Genomic DNA, 13,826 nt, shown 5'->3' on the forward strand with positions numbered 1-13,826 from the left:
GCCTATGGCCGTGGAGGAAGCCCGGGCCATATTCTCCCAAGCTAATGCTGACGAGAGAGACGCAGCTTGGTTCACAATCCAGTGTGGGCTGGACCCAACTGACTCGCTAGGCAGAGCAGTTTCTTAGTCAGTGGCCTTACAGCAACATGCCTGGCTGAGAACGACTAGCTTTTCAGAGGATGTCCAAGCTTTGCTTAAGGACATGTCCTTTGATGGCTTCTGTCTCTGTGGAGACAAGGCGGACTCAGCGCTGGAGCTCTGCAAGGATAGCAGAGCTACAGTTAGGACCATGGGCCTTTCCATGGCCCCTTGCCGACCTCAGTCAGCCTTTCGCCACTTTCGTGGCCACGGAAAGGGCTTATAGCTACAACTCTGCTGCCCCAGCCACCACGGCACACAACCTTCCCAACCTCTGCGCAGTCGATGACACAGTACCCACAGACCCCTTGGGTTGGGTAGCCGGAGGTCGGGCTAGTCCACCACCCGACAGCCACAGCCTCCATTCCTCTTTAATTTGCCCTACGCCCATTATGGGCAACCAGTGGGAGGCAGGAAATGCCATCATTTGCACCACTGGAGGTCAGTAAGATCCAACCGATGTGTTCTCCAGATTGTGTAAAGGGGCTGCTCCCTCCCCTTCATGACCACCACTCGACTCATGCCACCTTCTTGCGACAGGCTGACAGAGGATCATCTTGTCTTACTGTGCTAGGGAGTCTCGGTTTTCTTGTCCAAGAGAGCCATAAAGAGGGTGCTGACATCAGAAGTAGGTCATGGCTGTTATTTTTGCTACTTTCTGGTGCCCAAGATGGATGGAGGCCTTTGTCCCATCCTAGACCTGCGCCTCTGAATTTCTACCTGAAAAGGAGAAATTCAAAATACAGATGCTTGCTCAAGTTCTGTCTGCCCTGATCCCGGGAGAGTGGATGTTAGTGTTGAACTTGCAGGGGGCATACTTTCAGTCTCCTGTGTTCTTTTTTTTTTTTACCTTACCAGCACCCCTCGGGTGTTCACTAAGAGGATGACGATGGTTGCAGCTCATCTGCAGGGATCAGGGGTGCAAGTCTCCTCCATTTCAACGGCTGGCCAGTGAAGGCGGGCTTGCTTCAGCAGTTGTCTCCCACCTCCATGGCGGACCTCCTGCACTTGGTAAGGGTTCACTATCAATGTGCCAAAGTCACACCTGATTCTTAGATTCTCCCTTTCATCTGAGCTGTTCTGGACACAGTGAAGTTTTGGGCTTATCGTCCCAAACAGCGAGTTCAGGATATTCAGTCTATGATATCGATGTTTCAACCTCTACCCTGGGTTTCAGTGAGACTGACTCCAAGGCTGCTGGGCCTCATGGCCTCTTGCATCCTGCTTGCGACACATGCCCTCTGGCATATGCAGGCTCTGCAGTGGGACTTGAAGTTCCAGTGGGCGCAGCATCAGGGAATCTCTCCAACATGGTCCAGATCTCAGAGAATACTACAAAAGATATGGAGTGGTGATTATTGAACTACGATTGAGTCAGCGTCAGACCCCTCTACCTTTCCCAACCAGATCTGACAGTAGTGACAGATGGGTCTCCCCTGGGATGGGGAGGCCATCTTGAAGCGGTGGAGATAGTAGACCTTTTGTCTCCGATGGAATCCGAACTCCACATCAATCTATTGGAGTTCTGAGTGATCCAACTGGCATCAAAAGCCTTTCTACTCTCCATCAAGGGAAGGCTAGTACAGGTGTTCATGGACAACACCACCACCATGTGCTACTGCAACAAACGGGGCAGGGTTTGTCAAGAGGCCTTTCGCCTCTGGGTATGGCTGGAACATCGGTGCATATCCTTGGTGGTTCAGCACCTGGAAGGCTCCCTGAACATCAGGGCGGACAAACTCAGCTGCAGATGTCTAGCAGATCACGAATGGCGTCTCCATCCGGTGGTGATGCAAGGTCACCTTCAGCAGTGGGGAGAGCCTTGGTTACATCTGTTTGCCACCATTGAGAACGTGCTATGCCAGCAGTTTTGCGTGCTGGAGTTTCCAAGGCAGCTCTTGCTTAGAGAAGCTTTTCGTCTTGAGTGGAGCTCAGGCCTCCTGTACACCTTTCTGCCCATATCACTCCTGCCAGAGTACTCGAAGATCAAGAAACTACTGGGCCTAAGTCATCCTTGTGGCTCTGGACTGGGCTTGGAGTATTTGGTATCTTGAGCTGTTGAGCATGGCCATCGGTCCTCTGATCCGGCTGCCCCTTCAGGCGGATCTTCTGTTGCAGGGAAGGGTTCTCCACCTTGATGCATGGAGATTGAGCGGTGACAGTTGACAGGTTTCGACCTTTCATCCGAAGTCTGTAATGTCATCCTGGCAGCCAGGCGTCCCTCCACCAAGATGCCATACACCTGCTATAGGCACCTTGAAAGGCTATCTTTCTTCCATCTCGGCATTTCTGCGGTTGCCAGATCAGCCATCCCTGTTCAAATCCCCTATTGTACATACGTTTTTGAAAGGTCTCCAAAACATGCTCCCTCCTAAACCCTTTTTCATGCCTCAGTGGGACCTCAATTTAGTACTCACCTTTCTCATGTGCAATCCCTCTGAGCTGCTACCCATCTGTTCTATCAGGCTCTTTACTATCAGAGCAGTCTTTCTTGTGGGCATAAAACCTGCCCGGAGGGTCCGTGAGCTCCAGGTTTTGTCATCTAAGCTTCTGTACCTCAACATCTTCTGTACAAGCTGGCCCTTTGCATTAGGGCTTCCTTCCGAATGAAGATGGTCACTCCCTTTCATGTAGGCCAGTCAGTCATCCCACCTACCTTTGTCGCTCCACCCCATCCCTCTAAGGAAGAGGAGCAGCTCCACCGACTGGACCCAGAAAGAGTTCCAGGTGGACGACCAACTCTTCGTGGGGTATGTCAGAGTAAAGAAAGTTAAGACTTTGCAGAAATAGACCATCTCTCAATGGACTGTGCTCTGCATTAAAATCTGGTATGCCCTGCCCAAGAAGCAACGCTCAGAGGGTTGGCGTGCTCATTTCACCAGTGCAAAGGCTGCAACCACTGTGTTAGCATGCAGAATCCCTGTCCTAGACATCTGCCATGCAGCAACGCGGGCCTCTGCACTTTCACGAAGCACTACTGCCTGGACACCCAGGTCCATCTGGATGGGCACTGCCTGTTCGGTCCTTCAGGACGTATTGGTGGTAAATTGTTTTGCAGACCCATCTCCAGGAAGGTATTGCTTGGGTATCTATTCTAAAGTAAGGAATTTGCGGCTGGAAGTCTCTATCAGATGAACAAGCTACTTACGTTTGTTAACACCTTAACTGGTAAAGACTCCTAGCTGCAGATTCCTTACCGATCCACCCATCCTACCTGCTCTTCGAACAGATTTCTATGGACAGGGCTGTTCCCCATTCAGGGCCCTAGTTTTACACACCTGTGAAAAGAAACTGATGTAAGCACACTGTGGTGGCGCCTATATAGGCAAAGCGTGCGTCACTTCCAGCGCGGATGATGCCATGTGGAGCGGAACAACACCACCTATCAGCTCACAGGGATATTGCTCTACAAATTTTTCCGGATCCAGTCTGACACCTGGGGAAATTCTAATGTAAGGAATCTGCGGTTAGATAGAATCTCTACCAGCTAAGGCATGACTGCAGGTAAGTAACATGTTTGGTAGCAGAATGTAGCTTTGCAAAATTGACTATCCTTTTTCCAAAATGCTTTACAGGAGATGACCAGACAGAACAGAAGGGAAAGGTTTTGACCCTATTAGTGGAAAAAGCTCTACACTTCCAGGACTACAAAGCAGCAAATATGCACTGCCAAGAACTTATGGCCTCAGGTGAGCTATAAATATTGAATAAAGGGGTTTAATGCACTGAACCGATTCCTTTAAAGTCTATGTTCTTTGTGCTAAATATTCGAGAAAGCATGTGAACATTTACTCAGCCACTGAAGCTCTATTTTCACTATTTTGGCACCTTTGCGAGAGACTGATGAATTATTTTTGGGATCAAAAGTATATTTTATTGACCACTCATTTTCATTTTCCAAACCTGCGGTTGTGCTTTCTTCCATATTTAAGAACATAGATGTTGGGTTGCTCTAACTGATAGTGTGAATTGACCTTCGAGGTAGCTGGACTACCGGACTAAATAATCTATTTCTAAGTGCTCTAAATACCAGATGTTACTGTGCTTAAAGACTAACCTTTGAAGAATGGAAGGCTGACTTGACCTTGATAGTATTCAAACTTATGATTAGTCTATCACAACAGAAGTCAAAGATGAGCATTTAACTCTCAGAGCCTACTTGTCTGCTAGGGGTATGAACTAACTATCATGGAAGGAGATGTAGGTACCAGGAATTATTACAGAGAAAGTAACACTATATGCACTACAGAAAATAATATTAAAATGACCCTTAATTTGGATTGCCACTGGGCACAACCGTCTAGAGTTGCGTTATGAGAAGCGAACAGATGGTTGTTTGCAGATCCAGGGGCAGCTATCGTCCCGTATAAAGGATTTTGATCCGCACTCATACGCAAAATACAAGTCCATCCAATTTGTTTGTTTTAAGATTGTTCTTTATTTTCATATCCTTTCTTCTAGTAGCCAACGCGTTTCGTCCTGTTTAAGGACTTCTTCAGGGCTACAACATAAATAATAACTATTGTTAAAAAACTATTTATAATAAAAGCTTATTTTTCTCTTTTTTTTAAAAAATTTTTTTTTAAATATTTTTTATAAAAAACAGACAGATTGACAAATGCAAATGTATTGATTCAATGCCAATTTTTACATTTCCAAAGTTTCATTAATCTAATTCCCCAGGCACATAGTCCTTCAGAACAGTATTAACAGAAGTAGTCAGTGTGTCAGTACAGAAATTTAGACAGTATGGGAAACTCATAGAGTACTGTCAAAAGATAGTTAAAAGAGCCATGTTGACACATCACACACTTGATTTCTTGCTATTTTTCAATAGAAATAAATGCTCATGCAGCTTGCTTATGTAAAAATAAAAAAGTCCTATATTGCATTCCTTTTGTCCCTAGCTACGAGATAGCCTCATTCATCATCAAGTATTTTTTTCTTCATTTAATATTTATATACAAATTCAAATATAATTTCAATACCTCAGCAGTTGATTTCCTTATCAGTGTTTAAATGATTTTCAGTACGTTGGTTTTACCTCGCTTTTCTTTCTAGAGAGATGTATATATTACAGTAATTACATGGTGTCAGCAGTCATATTACAGACATTCAATTGTATATCAATGCATCAGTAATGATATGCATACACCCAGATCAACACAACTTCCAAATCTCATATTTCCAGTCCTTAAAAGAGTGATCATATCGCGTCAGCCGTAATGTCTTTTATAACACATTCTAATATCATTGAACTAGTTCCATACCTTGAGACCTGTTCGGTGGTATTGTTAAATCCGTGTTAGAATTTATGAATATCCTATATATCCTATATGTGGGGGGATGTGTCTTTTAGTAGCTTTTAGGTCATCGCTATTTTCTGGATCTAAAAAGCAAAGGTAAAAACAAAACTCCTTTATATATGTTATACAAACAAAGACTGAGTATGACCGTATACGGGTAGTAACAAGTTGCCTAACTCCAGATCAATATAAGTATGTGCAGCCGAATTAGCTGACTTCCCTCATTAGTCCCAAATAATCCGTAGGCGCGGCTATTAATGACTCCATTATTGCCCAATTCAAAAGAGGCACAGAGTTGGTGGACCTCAAAGAGTTGTAATTCTCTAGCAGTGCTTATTAGGATGGGCGCGTTCAACAAGTCATCGACCTCGCTGACCAGATTAATGTTATGTCAATGATAGCCGCCATATTTGACTGCTTTTTACTCGCATTTTACCGTACGTTTGACCGTGCGTTTGATCAGTCTCCGTTCATTTTTGTCATAAGTCGACAACCCCAATCACGTATGTACATATCATACTTTATGATCTCTAGGTACATGGTTCTAAATGCCCAGTAACTATTAATGTCGTCATACGCTAGAATTAGCCCACAGAGTTACATAATACATAGTTACAAGGTAAGAGAAGATTTTCACCCTAATCTACCGTGAGAGAAGTATATTCTGAGCTGTCACTCCATCCTTATTCCTTATACACAGGACGCGTTGCATGGAACACCTGTTTGAAACGCTAAATCTCAGAATTGGCACAAGCGCTATCCAATATATATCAGGTCAACGGTATCCGCCATCTTAGAAAGGCTTATTCGTATAAATAAAGCCTAGAATTCTAAATATCTAGTGGTTGTCACCATTACAAAAGGATGGTTTCTTGCTCTAATATTGTCTAGAGGGAGGTAGCCACATACATGTATACTGAGCTAATGAAGGCAGTTTTTAATTTTCTTCCCGTACGTCTAATGCTGTCTAGAGGGAGGTAGCCACATACATGTATACTAAGCTAATGAGGGCAGTTTTTAATTTTCTTACCGTACGTCTAGTCCTGTGGGAGCCGGTACTCCATCATCATAATGCACACGCAAGACGAGTGTGGCTAGTCACGGGTTTAAAAAGCTGAAGTTCAAGGTTCACGCATGCGCAAATGTTCACGTTTCGTGTGAAATGTATCCGCCATATTGAACGGGTTTCATTTGGTAAGTCTCCACTATATTTAAAGATGGTTTACGTTGGAAATTTGGTTTCCCATCATAATGTTGATGTCTTGCCAGATAAACGACAGTCTCTAAATACTACTGTCATCTAATATTACTATGTTTGCCATGATTTCCATGAATTACATATCTATTCTTTTTGACAATGTAAAACCGTATTATCCAATATGCACCATAGTGAACAGCGAGTGGATAAACGAGACTGCCATCTTCGATGGCCTATCAACTTTCGACAATCATTTCCAATCTAACAGGTCAATTTCTAATATATATTCGGCACACGGTGCCATATATAAATCGATACTCAGAATGCAAATAATGGGTTAGATTGCGAAGGTATAACATTCAGTGACACAATCCCTGATATTCCGGGACCCAAGTTTATGGCAAAGAGCATACTATAAAGATCTCTTTACAGGTATTTCTTCAGAAATATAGTCATACTGATATCACATGGCAATTTAACCATTTTTAATCCATATCACTTGTGATTCCGTATGCTTCCAAATCCAATCAGGGTAGGATTTCTCTATGTTGGTTTGAATTTTATGTATTGCCCTAGCATCACCCTAAGGACATATTTTATGACATATCCCCGCATTTCAGTTGGTATTGTGAAAACATATCCAGAGGTGTTTTTAGCCATCTACATTCTTATGGCAAAACATCATGTTACCAGAGTCATGTTGCATGCCTACAGAAAATAATGCATTTCTGAATTAACATTCAGTCCCTGATGCATAGTCCTCAGGACACAGATCCATTTTGCCTCTTTCTGTCTGAGGAGAAGTTCCCTATTCCCCCCTCTTTCACCTGCAATCACATGCTCTATTGCATGAAACCAGACGTTTTTATTTTCTGGATGGTCATTTTTTATGTGCATCGCAACTGGGTATCTTTCATCCATGTTCTTTATTGCACGCAGGTGTTCTTGTACCCTTACCTTCAGGCAACGTATACTACTTCCCACATAGATCTTGCCACAAGCACAGCCTAGAATGTAAATGGCGTGGGTCGTATTACAATTAATAAATGACATGATTTTGTATGTTTTGTTTGTGTTATATGAGAATTCACTGGTTCTATTCTTACCTATTTTGCAAACTGAACAATTGCCGCACACAAAAAAGCCATTTGGTTTACTGGATAACCATGTGACCAGAGTTTTGTCTGTATCCTTTGCTTTTACATAACTGGGACAAAGCTTCCGTTTCATAGTGAAACCTTTTCGATAGACAACCTTCGGTTTGCTTGACACAATATTAGAGAGACTTGTATCTAGATTTAGCAAAGACCAGTTCTTCCTCAATACATTGTAAACATGGTTGCTGTGTTGATTGTACTGTGTAATAAATAGTACATTCTTCTCTGATTCCATGCCTTTCTTTTTACCATCTCTTTTATGTTCATTACTCTTTAGTGTTTGTTTTCTGTCAAGCTTTTTGACTTTTCTCTCTGCTTTTTCTAAGCATTCATGATCATAACCCCGAGCTGTGAAGTTTGATTTAATATTATACACAGTACGTTTAAACTCGGTTTCTTCACTACAGTTTCTACGGGCTCGAACCATCTCACCATAGGGTATAGCAGTGATGGTATTACGTGGATGGAAGCTCGAGGCATGAAGCACACTATTGCATGCTGTAGGTTTCTTAAAAATCTTACTCTCGATTTTCCCAAGTTTAATGTACAAATTGAGGTCAAGAAAGTCAATGCACCGTTCACTGTAATCTATAGTAAGCTTGACATTAAATCTGTTGTTGTTGAGATAGGCATGGTATTCTTTCAGGCTTTCAGCACTTCCATTCCAAATCATCAAAATGTCGTCGATGTAACGACCATAAAAGATGATTTTATCCAACCAGGCATGGGCCCCTCTACCAAAGGTCTGCTCCACCTCATACAAACCCATGAATAGGTTCGCATAAGATGGAGCAAACCTCGAACCCATCGCTGTACCTTGTTTCTGCAGAAACCATGTTCCATCATGTAGGAAGACATTGTTTGTGAGTATCAATTCTGCCATTTTTATTAGCATTTGGGTATGATCTAAGTGACTAGCACTTCTTCTATACAGAAAAAATCTTAGGGCTTCCAGCCCATTTTTCAGCTGGATGCAAGTATAAAGACTTTCAACGTCCATAGTGACAAATAACAAATCATCACTGTCCCAGCTAAAGTCTTCTAGTTTATCCAAAACATCAACTCAAGGTTTCCATGCATCTACTCACTCCCTAAAATTCATAAGACGCTTATAAACCCTCCTGGGAGGCCGATTATCTCTGGTAATGGGAGCCCAACAGAACATCTATCGGAATACTTGGATGGGTTCTTACAGCCACATGTGAAAAATCTGCCATCCTACTTGAGAGATAGTGGTGATGTTTTGGATAAACTAGAAGACTTTAGCTGGGACAGTGATGATTTGTTATTTGTCACTATGGACGTTGAAAGTCTTTATACTTGCATCCAGCTGAAAAATGGGCTGGAAGCCCTAAGATTTTTTCTGTATAGAAGAAGTGCTAGTCACTTAGATCATACCCAAATGCTAATAAAAATGGCAGAATTGATACTCACAAACAATGTCTTCCTACATGATGGAACATGGTTTCTGCAGAAACAAGGTACAGCGATGGGTTCAAGGTTTGCTCCATCTTATGCGAACCTATTCATGGGTTTGTATGAGGTGGAGCAGACCTTTGGTAGAGGGGCCCATGCCTGGTTGGATAAAATCATCTTTTATGGTCGTTACATCGACGACATTTTGATGATTTGGAATGGAAGTGCTGAAAGCCTGAAAGAATACCATGCCTATCTCAACAACAACAGATTTAATGTCAAGCTTACTATAGATTACAGTGAACGGTGCATTGACTTTCTTGACCTCAATTTGTACATTAAACTTGGGAAAATCGAGAGTAAGATTTTTAAGAAACCTACAGCATGCAATAGTGTGCTTCATGCCTCGAGCTTCCATCCACGTAATACCATCACTGCTATACCCTATGGTGAGATGGTTCGAGCCCGTAGAAACTGTAGTGAAGAAACCGAGTTTAAACGTACTGTGTATAATATTAAATCAAACTTCACAGCTCGGGGTTATGATCATGAATGCTTAGAAAAAGCAGAGAGAAAAGTCAAAAAGCTTGACAGAAAACAAACACTAAAGAGTAATGAACACAAAAGAGATGGTAAAAAGAAAGGCATGGAATCAGAGAAGAATGTACTATTTATTACACAGTACAATCAACACAGCAACCATGTTTACAATGTATTGAGGAAGAACTGGTCTTTGCTAAATCTAGATACAAGTCTCTCTAATATTGTGTCAAGCAAACCGAAGGTTGTCTATCGAAAAGGTTTCACTATGAAACGGAAGCTTTGTCCCAGTTATGTAAAAGCAAAGGATACAGACAAAACTCTGGTCACATGGTTACCCAGTAAACCAAATGGCTTTTTTGTGTGCGGCAATTGTTCAGTTTGCAAAATAGGTAAGAATAGAACCAGTGAATTCTCATATAACACAAACAAAACATACAAAATCATGTCATTTATTAATTGTAATACGACCCACGCCATTTACATTCTAGGCTGTGCTTGTGGCAAGATCTATGTGGGAAGTAGTATACGTTGCCTGAAGGTAAGGGTACAAGAACACCTGCGTGCAATAAAGAACATGGATGAAAGATACCCAGTTGCGATGCACATAAAAAATGACCATCCAGAAAATAAAAACGTCTGGTTTCATGCAATAGAGCATGTGATTGCAGGTGAAAGAGGGGGGAATAGGGAACTTCTCCTCAGACAGAAAGAGGCAAAATGGATCTGTGTCCTGAGGACTATGCATCAGGGACTGAATGTTAATTCAGAAATGCATTATTTTCTGTAGGCATGCAACATGACTCTGGTAACATGATGTTTTGCCATAAGAATGTAGATGGCTAAAAACACCTCTGGATATGTTTTCACAATACCAACTGAAATGCGGGGATATGTCATAAAATATGTCCTTAGGGTGATGCTAGGGCAATACATAAAATTCAAACCAACATAGAGAAATCCTACCCTGATTGGATTTGGAAGCATACGGAATCACAAGTGATATGGATTAAAAATGGTTAAATTGCCATGTGATATCAGTATGACTATATTTCTGAAGAAATACCTGTAAAGAGATCTTTATAGTATGCTCTTTGCCATAAACTTGGGTCCCGGAATATCAGGGATTGTGTCACTGAATGTTATACCTTCGCAATCTAACCCATTATTTGCATTCTGAGTATCGATTTATATATGGCACCGTGTGCCGAATATATATTAGAAATTGACCTGTTAGATTGGAAATGATTGTCGAAAGTTGATAGGCCATCGAAGATGGCAGTCTCGTTTATCCACTCGCTGTTCACTATGGTGCATATTGGATAATACGGTTTTACATTGTCAAAAAGAATAGATATGTAATTCATGGAAATCATGGCAAACATAGTAATATTAGATGACAGTAGTATTTAGAGACTGTCGTTTATCTGGCAACAGGGGCGTAGCTAGAGCTTGTGGCGCCCGGGGCTATCCCTCAGATTGCCGCCCCTGGCATCTGTAGCCCTGTGATTGTGTGAGCTTAAGTCTCGGAATCGAATTTTGAATCTCACCTCACTGTCAAATTTCGGGCACAACTGCTTCTCACATGTATCATTGGAATGCTAGTTTTACACTGCTCTATTAACTAGTGCAAGTAAGTGTTAACTATCTGAACTTGCAGTTGTAGAGGGCTGCGCACAGCACCCTGGGGCCACTCGCTTAATTATACTGGTGTGATTTTTTAAAATACTTTTAAACATATTTGTCATCCTGCCTGACTGTGACTACTATGGGTGTCTCACAGGTTCTACCGAGGCTTGCCCAGCAATCATGCTATCACACACATGCTCACTGTGGTGGACGGAGTCCGTGAGTGAGCTGACTAATGAATTTATGGTATAGGCCTGAGGCAATTGAGATTTGTGTTAGGGTCTCTCACACCCTGTTGTAGTCTGGGCCCAGGTCTCCTGTGGGACAGAGAGAGCAGCATGGAGTTTAGCGATTCTTCTCGCCTGGTTTATTATTTGAGCTCTCTCTAAACAGCCGCAATGCCACATGTTCACAGACAGGTACTCTCATCAGCGTGCGTCGTGACTGTGACTCGAGACAGACTACTTTTGCACTTACCTGCTTTATCTGGATCTGAAGCTGGGGTGTTAGATTTAGGGGTCTTTCGACACCTGCAGTGCTGCAGGCTTTAAACAGCAATGCAGGGTGGACTAAATACCCGACTGAAGACCAAGCTGCTTCTCTGCCATGGGCAGAAAACAAAATGCAATCTTTGCCTGAAGTGTCGTCTGGTGTATTTACACTTGGTGTGTAACTTGTCACTCGCTGTGTGTCACTAGAGATATTTTTGCCAGGACATCAGGGCAGGCTCTGGTGATGCTCATGCCACTACAACTCTGAATGCCTCATGTGCACCCAGCAATGCCATGCCCCTTCTACATTGGTGGGGTCCAGTAAAGATCTGTGTTCTCTACTAAACTGTTGTCTTGTATTGTCAGTGGCTCTTATTGCACAGCTTCGCTCCAGTGGTTCTACAGCCTAACCGTAGGTCCTTGCTCTTTTTGGTGTTAATTCTTAGAGGAGCCATGTGACTTGCTTTCTAGAGGTCCATAGCTGTCATTTTAATTATAGTCAGCTGAAGCAGGCGTTTGCAGCAGTTTTAGATCTTCTAAATGTTTCTCGTTGCTCAAATGAGTCTAATTTCTGATATTTATGTTTCCTCATCTTCATTGCTTTATTTTTACTTGCAAGAAAGTGTCAAATGTCACTCATAACCACACTGAAATTATGAACATGTCACACATAGCAATCTGAAACCTTGGCAGCTATGGATGGCACGTGTCATGATGTCATTTGCTGACTGCCTAACTTGGTTAGTCCCCCCTCTTCTTTTTATAGGACTTGTGCCCACTGCCCTGCCACTCACCAAAGATCCTTTCCTCCCCTCGTGACAACCGTTTATCTCTTACCGTCCTCAGGCTCCAGTATTCACAGTGGTGGCAGGGTCTCTCCCGTAGAGGTTGGTTCTACTGCAGCCTGCAGAAATCGCTCAGCAATGCCACTGCCCCAGACTTGACTCCTCAGGAGAGGCCAGCAGTGTTGCCAGATTTTGAGATCCGTCCCAAGCCCAAAGCTGCCCGAGTACAAGCCCAAATTCAGCCCAACCAGAGCAGCATCAGCCCAAAAACCAGCCCAAAGATGAAACTCTGATTTTACAAAACTAGCCTTCAGAAAACATTTTTTAATTAATTCTAAAGTCCATTCAATATACATTTAGTAGGAGGAGGTACACTGGGCAACAATGGGCTTCAGCAATCATGCCTAAATTCTATTAATAACACTCATTTTGATGACCAGTTCCCACTGTGACCCTCTGTCACCACAAATACATAATGTAACTGATGGTAAATCAGTGCAAAAAAGCAGGAGCTTAAAAGAGCCCAAAGTAATCCCTGCCATTGCAGCCCTCCACCAGCCTATTTCTGTTCATGGTGAGGATTGCAGTTTTCTTTTAATTACAATCCAGAAGCTCGAGGTCAGAAATAGAAAACTAGGCTGGACAGGGGGTGGGTCTCAAGTTTTCCAGGATTTGCTGGGCCCTCTAAAAGTACTTGTAGATTAAGATAGTCTCCTCATCTGCATACCCAGGGCTTTAAGAGAGCCAGGTCCTGCCAGTGCCAAGCACCAGCAGTTCTGAAAAACAGATGCTGAGACGGGTCCCTATTGGACTCTTCATTTTTGCCATCACTCTGGGAGTGAAAAGAAATCTTCACTTGGTGGCACTACTAGCAATCATCAGCCTTTGATGTAAAACTAGACATAGCTGCTAAAGTTTCAGATTGCTATGTGTGACATTTTCATAATTTCAGTGAAATTATGAGGGACATTTTCTTGTGAGCAAAATCAAGCAATGAAGAGGGAAACTTATAAATATCAGAAATTACACCCATTTGAGCAATGAGAAACTATCTTAAAAGTGCTGCGAAGCACCAATATCTCAAAAAGACTTAACTCAGTCACTATTCCATAAAAATAATCATCAATAGCTGAGTGAGCGGTGCCCGCTGCCTGAGAGTTCACACT

The 13,826-nt window shown here is 42.6% G+C and overlaps 1 protein-coding gene across 2 annotated transcripts in view; it reads left to right on the plus strand.

Annotated features, from left to right (window-relative positions):
• Positions 1–13,826, plus strand: part of NBAS (NBAS subunit of NRZ tethering complex) — a 2,067,161-nt gene that overhangs the window by 958,084 nt on the left and 1,095,251 nt on the right. For both annotated transcript variants that reach the window (XM_085610668.1, XM_085610669.1), the window contains exon 33: positions 3,714–3,827. In XM_085610668.1, coding sequence (XP_085466794.1) covers positions 3,714–3,827 — 114 coding nt within the window. The remainder of the gene's footprint in view (positions 1–3,713; positions 3,828–13,826) is intronic.

This window comes from Triturus cristatus, chromosome 6 (genome assembly GCF_964204655.1).
Source record: "Triturus cristatus chromosome 6, aTriCri1.1, whole genome shotgun sequence".
Classification (NCBI taxonomy): domain Eukaryota; kingdom Metazoa; phylum Chordata; class Amphibia; order Caudata; family Salamandridae; genus Triturus; species Triturus cristatus.